At 56.0% G+C, this 8,432-nt stretch overlaps 1 protein-coding gene across 1 annotated transcript; it reads left to right on the forward strand.

Annotated features, from left to right (window-relative positions):
* The first annotated feature begins 1,189 nt into the window (after positions 1–1,189).
* AANAT (aralkylamine N-acetyltransferase) lies at positions 1,190–8,164 on the forward strand. The gene is made up of 4 exons (XM_048323883.1): positions 1,190–2,379; positions 5,587–5,904; positions 6,661–6,815; positions 7,155–8,164. The coding sequence occupies exons 2-4, from the start codon at positions 5,748–5,750 to the stop codon at positions 7,458–7,460; spliced, it is 618 nt and encodes a 205-aa protein (XP_048179840.1). The 5' UTR covers positions 1,190–2,379; positions 5,587–5,747; the 3' UTR covers positions 7,461–8,164.
* Positions 8,165–8,432: the final 268 nt, after the last annotated feature.

Here is an 8,432-nt window from a genome sequence, read left to right on the forward strand (position 1 = left end):
GAGTAGCAAGATACAGCAGCCCTGCAAAGGCATGTGCTTATCTACTGCAGGTCAAAGCCAGAGTTCAAAGCCTGTTTCCCCTAACTATTGCTGAGAACCCAAAAAAGCTGTGAGGTAGCATCCTTTCATCCCTTCCCCAGCTCCCTGAGAGTGTCTGTGGAGAGAATCAGCCCTGCCACTGATGGGCCAAAAGGAATATGCCAGAGGAAAGACATATACATGTATATTTGCGTGTTATTCATATTATATATATAAATATATAAACATAGATATAAACATTTCAGAGCACAGAGCAGAACTAGCCCCTCCAGGGCCTGTTTAGAGCACGGGGCTGGAGGCTGACCACCCTCCATAGGAGCCCTGCATTGCTATATTGAAAGAGCAGCAGCTGGCAGGTTCCTAAACCACAATGTCCTGCTCCAGAGGAAAAGCTGGAAGCCTGCTGGCTTTTCAGGAGCTGCCGGTGAATTAAAACCACTCCTGGCAGCATGAGAGGGAGCACTGGGGGATAGAAGCAGCAGGTGGGCAGCCTGGCAAGTGCTGAGAATACCGCCTATGTCCAAAGAGCTGCATCCTGCTGGGAAGTTACAGCAACGACAAGCACCAGCACGAACGATGAAAAGGGAGGAGATGAGGGAGAAGGAAATCAGAGCCCACAGCTGACCTTGCAGCAATGCCAAACTGCAGAGCCCTGCTGCTAGGCCATTGCCAGGAGAAAAGCGTCACCCTCTTGGAAATGTGGGTGCCCATGGCTAAGCCAGAGGAAGGTGCTAAACAGGGAAAGCAGCTTGGGAATTACGCAATTATATGAGTCTGAGAGAGAAACCGCCCCAATGGCGTCACGCAAGACAGGATCCCGATGCCATCTGAATCCCGTGATGGCAGACCCTGCCTCAAAGCAGGGGCTGCAGACACCACAAGCAGCTTAATCCTCTGAGCACCGGGATAATGGGGCACGGCGGGGCCGGAGACACAGCACGACGCAGCTGAAGAGCCCCTGAGCTGCGTGTGCATGGCTTCATTCTCAAGCCCTGGCAGAGGGGGGGCCGAGTCGTGATTCATCTGCCTCCCACATGTCGCCCCTCGCTGCAAATCCTACCCGGAGATAATTGCTGTCTTCCTGAGTGGGTACTCCAACAGAGGGACCAGCCCTGCTGTGGGGCCACAGTGACAGCTCGGGGCTCTTTGAAGATGCTGAGAGAGCTGCTAAATGCAAATCCAGGCACACTGCTGTGGCTCTAATTTAATGGAGTTGTTGACCCTCTGCAGCTGTGTGGGGAGCAGGAAGAGAGACACAGCTAAAACTGTGGAATGCAGCATCCCTGCTTGACTATTCCAGCCACGGGCCAACCTCTGCTTTGCTGGGCTGCTTTAATGGCTGGGAGTTGCTCCAAAAAGCCATTTCTGAAGAGTAGAAAGCTGCTGGGTCATACTTCTGTTTTGATTCCACGAAAAAGCTTAAAAGAGAGAGATAAGGGCGTAGCTCCAGGTCACTTTGCCCATGGCTGGAAGCTAAAGCAGGTCCAGAGCTGCCCTGGAAATGTCTCCAGTGGAGCAAAGCCAGCTCTGCCCTCTGCTCCAGGCTTCTTTCAGGACTGCATCTGCTTCCCAATGATAATGATGATGCCGACATCACGCTCCCGCCTGGGATAATCTCCCTTTTATTACACGTGTCCTGATGGGGACAAACATTGCTGGCTCTGCCTGTCCGGTTTCTTATGTAACAGCACCCACGGACAGAGGGCTTGGGGGAGAGATGGGGGAGAGATGCTTGGGTTTTGGAATAAGTTCCTCGGACAAGAAACCTTATGTCTGACTCCCCATCCTACATGGAATCAGATGATTCCCCTGAGAAACTTCCCCCCACTCAAGCCCAAGCAATGATCACGCCCGGCACAACCAGCAGCCTCCCCATCCTTCCCCAAAGAAAGCTCATCCACTCTGGGCAGGGCTGCCTTTGGCTTCTTATGGGCTCCTGATGCTGTTGGAGAGGTCAGGATCAGGTACAGGACAGTGCTGCCTGTCCTGGCTGAGTCCCCTGCTCTCCCTGCCCGGCCCTCAGAGCAGGGCAATCAGCTAAATGCTTTATCCCTCTGCAGCCAGTCACGCCAGGGAAAAAAAACCAACAGACCCTGAAGTGATCCCTTTGCTGGCCTGTCACCTTAAAGCTTCTCACCTCTCCCCGTCTTTCATCGGAGTTCTAAACTCCTTAGGATGTCATCACGTGCTCCATAAATAACAAATATATACAAGCAGGGGCTGTGGAGGATGCAGCAGACAGTGGAGGGAAGGCAAAATCCCACATCCTCCTCTCCAGCCAGCGCTGAGACGGCACCCCCGGAGCCAGGCGGGCAGGGAGCGGCGTGGGCTCCCCGGCTGGTAAGCACCCACATTCCTGTCACATCCTGGGGGGCACTGACAGCCTTGGGGACAGCTGGTGGTCCCCTGGCCACCGTGACTTGGTCCCGTATCCCAGGATGAGGGGGATTTCCCCAGAGGGGTGGGAGGTTGGTATAGGGAGCTTAGCTTGCTGAGAAGTGGTTTTGGGACAGGGAAGGGTGTGACTCTCATCCCAGCCCCCGTCTCACCCCTACACTTCCAACACCTGCTCCCAAAACCCAGCGGTAGGGACTCTTCTCACTGAAACCCTCCGTGTTCTGGGGGTGGGAAGAACTTAAGCTCTTTTGCACTTTTTAAAGTATTTGACTTTAAGACTGGGTGAATAACTCCGTGCTATCAAGTAATTTTAAAAATCCACCTCCAAACTCAGGTAGACAATTCATAACTTGGTAAAAGATGCTGCCAGGGGGGTACTGTGCACCTGCCTGTTTCTTTACATGTGAGCATCTCTCTGGACCATGGGGATGCTCTCATTTCTGCTGCACAAACACAAGTCAGGGCAGGGAAAATTTACAGAGCAAGCTCTTGGTTCACTGCTATGACACACAAGCGTAGTGGGCTCATCTCAGGCAAGTCTGGCAAGGAGTCACAGCACGAAATTCAGCCTGGGGTATAAGTGACTTGAACAAATATAGGAGGCTTTGTTGGAGCATCAGAAGACAGATGATGATCATCATGGAGACAGAATTTTCCTCATCATTTTTTCTCACTTACTCTGGGACCCGGACAGAGTTTCCTTCACCTCTGAAGGTTGGATGCTTCCCATGGTAGCCCCATGGCTGTGCAGAGCCCATGGTTCTCTCCAGGGATAGGGAGCACTGCTGGCTCCTCTGTGCTCTGCAGGTTCTATGCATCCCCCCTTCCCAGAAGACCTTCCACTCTTCAGGGAGCTGAGAAGCAAAGCAAGAAGTTCATTTCCACAAAACAAACATGAATGTATCAGCCCTCCAGCTGTATAACCTGGGTTGCTGGGAATAACGTGCTGGAGGGGAAAAAATACAAGGAAAACAAGCAAGGAGCAACCTTTTGCCTTCCCTGGCTACTGCTCCAGGGTGTTGCTGGTTGGGGTCTCAGGCAGTTTCTAAAAATAGCTGGAGGGACCTGATTGCCCTTTCCCAGTTTTCTCTAATGGGAATGGAGCAGACACTTAAACACGAGGTTTTGACCCCTTCAGCTCCATAGATGTTCCTGTAGAGACTTCCTATGGCTCAGTTGTTTCCAGCCTTCATATGCTCTGGGATGAAGACTTGTCCTTGGACAGTGAGCACTGCATGGTGGCTGTTGGAGAGCAAACACCCCTGAGGAGCCTGGGCTGGTGGAAGGTGTCCCTTCTCACTGCAGGGGGGTGGACTACCTGACCTTTAACAGTCCTTTCCAACCCAAACCATTCTGTGATTCCACAATCCATCTCCCTAATTCCCATGGCAACTGAAATTCCGGCCCTGCCTGAGGCCATATTCAACTGACCTCTCTGCCCTGCCATCCCTGCACAGCCATCCCCGGGCCTGATCCAGCAGCATCTCCCCAGCAGCATCCCCAGAACTCGCCCCAAGCACTCAGCAGCCCCCAGGATCAAACCCCCACTGCATTTTCAAGGACCCCTGAGTTTACCCTCTTGTCTACTCTGGGATTTACTCATGCAGATGAGTCCCTAATCCAATTAGCAGGATGAGGAGCTCCAGAAGATTTGATAATAAGCTCTACAAACACTACACCCGCCCCCCCACCCCCCCAGCACCCCACTCTCCCCCCCAGCTCACCCCATTTCACTTCCCTCCTGCAGGAGCATGAACCACCTATTCCCAGCACCAGTTCAGTCAGTCCTTGGTGACTGGAATGAGAACTGGAGATGCTAAATAATTCCCCTGCCAAGGAAAGCCCCTCTCCCTGATGGATCTGATCTCTTAGACACATACCCACAGCCAAACCAGTGATTCATTGAAAATAAATCCTGAGACCACCCTGTCTCGCCTCAGACGGGATAAGACTGGCATTTCAAGCATCCAGCCCTCGGCATTTCGGGATGGAAAATTCCCAGCTTGCGCCGGTGGTGCCCTGTGCAATGTTTGTGCTGGTAATGCTTTTGTTTCCATAAATCCTATTAGCTGGAGGCAAGCCTATAATTAGCAGGGAAAGCCGGCACCTCTGAAACAATAATCAAAAATGACCTGGCTTTGCTGGAAATTGCTTGAATATTGGTCTGAGTTCAGATGGATGTTTGAATGGATGGCTCTGATAGCCATTCTCACAATTTCTGTCTGCAGGATGCATGTGCTTAGTGAAGTTACTCACTCAGTTTGTGGTTCTCTTTGGGTTTATTAACTCGGTTCACTCACACGTGAAAGCAGAAGCAGATTGAAGCTACAGGCTCTGATCCAGGTCAAGGGATTTGTCTGGGCTGTGCAGGATGGGTGCTGCCGGATGACCTCGGGTGTTGGTGACCCTCTTGGGGGAACCCATGTTGAAGGTGGAGTGTCCTGGCCTGGCCTGGGCTGTGTCTGGTGGGATCATGCCACCCAAAGCTCCTGGGGCACCTCACCAGGGAGGACACCCGAGGCTTTAGCCTCAGTCACCTGCTCAATCCTGCCAAGGACCCAGCTCTGTGAGCGTGGACATGACCTAAGAGCCAGCAGAGGTTAAACTGTGTCACTCACCTGCTGAGTGAGTCAGAGAAGGGAGTAAATCCTGTCAGCTCCTGCTGTCTGGAGGAGGTGGCTCTGGCTGCCTGATGTGTGTCCTTGTCAGGGCACCTCTGTGGCCTGGCACTGACCTCTCACACCAGAGCATCACAGGGAACTTTCACACAGATAGATGCTTATTTTACAGCTCTTGGCTTCCTGCAGCCACATCCCACCCTGCCTGTCCCCAGGGTAGCAGCTGGACTTGCTCTGGGGTTCTCCTGCCCATCCCACTGCCGAGGCCTGGGCAGTGTTGGGCAGGATGCTCAGCCCCACACCTGCACCGGTTCTAACAGCCCTGGCCCTTCTCCCTGCTCTGTCCCACCACCTGGATCACTGTGCTTTTGTCACGCCGGGGTTTGCTCAGCTCACAGCTGGTGCCAGCCTCCTGTGTTCCCCAGCTCACAGGGAGGGCGGCTGGGGTCACTGCGGGCGGGTATTTGCTGTACATACACACACCCCTATGGGAAAGGGGGACGAGCTGCCTCATCTTGTCTGTCATCAACAGGTGCTTCCGCTGGCTCACGGTGCTGCAGGAGCTTGGCCGGAATAAAGGGCGTGGGAGCCGGCAGAGGCTGCCCCGAACAGAGGGAGCCAGGCAGGGGGAGGAGGAGGAGGAGGAGGAGGAGGAGAAGGAGGAGAAGGAGGAGAAGGAGGAGGACGGGGAGGATGTCGGCGCTCAGCGCGTTGCCCTTCCTGAAGCCGGTCCACCTGCGGTCACCCCGCAGCTCGCCCGGGGGCCAGCGCCGGCACACGCTGCCCGCCAGCGAGTTCCGCTGCCTCAGCCCCGAGGACGCGGTCAGCGTGTTCGAGATCGAGCGCGAAGGTAAGGAGGGGGCCCGGGGGGTCCTGCTGGTGGCATCAGCTGGATCCCTTTGCATCTGTTTCTCTTGTGCTCCTTGTAATGGCAAATTCCCCCATGTGTGCCCTCGTGGGAGGGATGCAGTGGCCGTGACTTGCGGCCAGGCCACCACGGGCTCCCTAAAGAGGTGGGGGAACTGTGGTTAATGAGCTGGAGAACCAGCTCACCCTGGGGTGGGGATGCTGGGAGGTGATGCTGAGTAGGACCAGGTCAGTGAGGAGCAGCTTTCCCAAAACAGCCCTGTGAGAGCCAGCGGGTAGGATAGGAAAAGGGGAAGTGGGAGGAAGGACACCATGGTCTGCCTCCTACTGCACAGGGGCACTTTCAGATGCCATCCTGGCAACCTTCCCCCATTTCCTCCACCCTAGCTTCGCTCACCCAGCCTCACCCAGCCCATTTCTCCCTCCTCTCCAAGGGCAGGGGCGGCTGGGGAGATGCCAGGAGGGAGGGTTCAATTCAGCACCCGCTGCTGTAGCTCTGGAATCCGCAGAGTTAGAAGCCGGTCACTGGGCCATGGGGAACTGCTTCTGGAGGAGCAGAACTGCTCCCTGGAACCATCCATGTCCCTCAGAACTCCTTTAGACCTAGCAGGCAGCAGGACACATGCCATCTCTCCCCATCACGTCCCACTTTCCCTCCCCTACATCAATGCTGGGAGTTTTTCTGGGCCGGATGTGCTTTGTCTCTCTCACCAGAGTGCTCACCACTGTCCCCCTCCAGCCTTTATATCGGTCTCTGGGGACTGTCCCCTGCACCTGGATGAGATCCGCCACTTTCTGAACCTGTGCCCAGAGCTGTCCCTCGGCTGGTTTGAGGAAGGGCGGCTCGTGGCGTTCATCATCGGCTCCCTCTGGGACCAGGAGAGGCTCAGCCAGGTGAGACCCAGTCCTTCCCACCTTGTGCACTCGGAGAGGCACTGCCAGAGCCTGGGGACCAGGAGAAGCTCCCCGGAGCCCTGAGGCTACTCCCAAAATCTTCTCCTAGGACTAACCGCTACAGGGCTGCTCTGGTGGAAAGGAACCTTCTCATTAATTAATTTAAACGGTGCTGTTAAAAAATACGCCAAGTAATTCCCCTCAACATTCATTTTAAAATTAAAAACTCTCCGAGGACGATGGGGGGGAGGCGAACAGGGATGGGGTGGATGTGTACCCTGGTTCTTTGGGGTGGAGAAGAAGAAGCAGGATGGGATAACCCCTGTCCCCCCCTCGCAGGCAGCGCTGACCCTGCACAAGCCGCAGGGCTCGGCCGTGCACATCCACGTGCTGGCCGTGCACCGCACCGTCCGCCAGCAGGGCAAGGGCTCCATCCTGATGTGGCGCTACCTGCAGCACCTGCGCTGCCTGCCCTTCGCCCGCCGCGCCCTGCTCATGTGCGAGGCCTTCCTCGTGCCCTTCTACCAGAAGTGCGGCTTCGAGGCGCTGGGGCCCTGCGAGGTGACGGTGAAGGACCTGGCCTTCGTGGAGATGCAGCACCCCGTGCGGGGACACGCCTTCATGCGCAGGAACAGCGGCTGCTGAGCCGCCTCTGCTCCGGCCTGCCTGCGGGGACGAGAGGCTGCAGCCCCTCTCCGTCCCCACCACTGTGATGCATCTTCCCCACCTGGCCCTGGCTGCAGCTACTCCCTCTGCCACATCTGCCTTCCAGCCACATCAGCCTGGCCCCACGCCATCCCTGCGGGGCTGGGGACAGAGATTCCTGCCAGGTCCTGCTGGAAGCATCAGCTCCCTGGGCTCTGCCTTAGCCAGGGCTGCGCTGGCGGGTCTGGGTGGGCTGCAGGGCCATGAGCCCCCTGGGATGGAAAGGCTTTGCCCTGGGAAGGGCTGGGGGCTCTGCTGGTTTGAGGGCACCTCCACCCACCGCAGTTTGCTGAGACACCCAGCACAGCCCCCACAAACAATGTGCCCCAGCCTGGCACCCCTTTCCACCACCATCACCACCACGAGCAGAGCACACCATGGCCAAGCCCTCCCTGAACAGCCCCCAGACCAGGCAGGGATCCTGGCAGCCACCCCCCTGCCCACAGACATCTTTCCAGAGCCCTTGGAGCACATTCCCAGCCCACAGCCACCCGCAGCTGCACACTGCAGAGCCTCCCCAGGGAACCAGTCCAAACCACTTGGTCCTCCCTGTCCCAGACCCACAGCCGGCCCAGGACAAGCCTTCTGCAAACAACTCAGGTTGTTGGAAAGCAGCAAATAAAAGATGTGGTGGTGATTTTCTACACAGCCCATGCGTATTCCTGCCCTGCTTTGACCATGACCCCACCACGATGGCCGGAGGGAGGGCACCAGCTGGCATGAGGGGACATCCAGCACCCCTTGGGGTACCTCAGCCTCAAGGGAGAAGGGGCAAATCCAACCTCAGGTCATTCAGTGAAGGGTGGGATAAAAGCAGGGGTGACTCTGCCCTCAGGCAGGATCAGGAGATTCCATGGATCCAAGTGTTTGGCTTCTCCTTCTGCTTGAGACCCTCCAAACTCTGTCTCCTCC

The sequence above is a fragment of the Corvus hawaiiensis genome, chromosome 19, assembly GCF_020740725.1.
Source record: "Corvus hawaiiensis isolate bCorHaw1 chromosome 19, bCorHaw1.pri.cur, whole genome shotgun sequence".
NCBI lineage: Eukaryota > Metazoa > Chordata > Aves > Passeriformes > Corvidae > Corvus > Corvus hawaiiensis.

Excerpts from the sequence above, each read along its gene's own strand:
- AANAT (XM_048323883.1), top strand. The coding sequence starts at position 5,748 with ATGTCGGCGCTCAGCGCGTTGCCCTTCCTGAAGCCGGTCCACCTGCGG. Across the intron at positions 5,905-6,660 it reads GTTCGAGATCGAGCGCGAAG|CCTTTATATCGGTCTCTGGG; the intron begins GTAAGGAGGGGG and ends GTCCCCCTCCAG. Across the intron at positions 6,816-7,154 it reads ACCAGGAGAGGCTCAGCCAG|GCAGCGCTGACCCTGCACAA; the intron begins GTGAGACCCAGT and ends CCCCCCTCGCAG.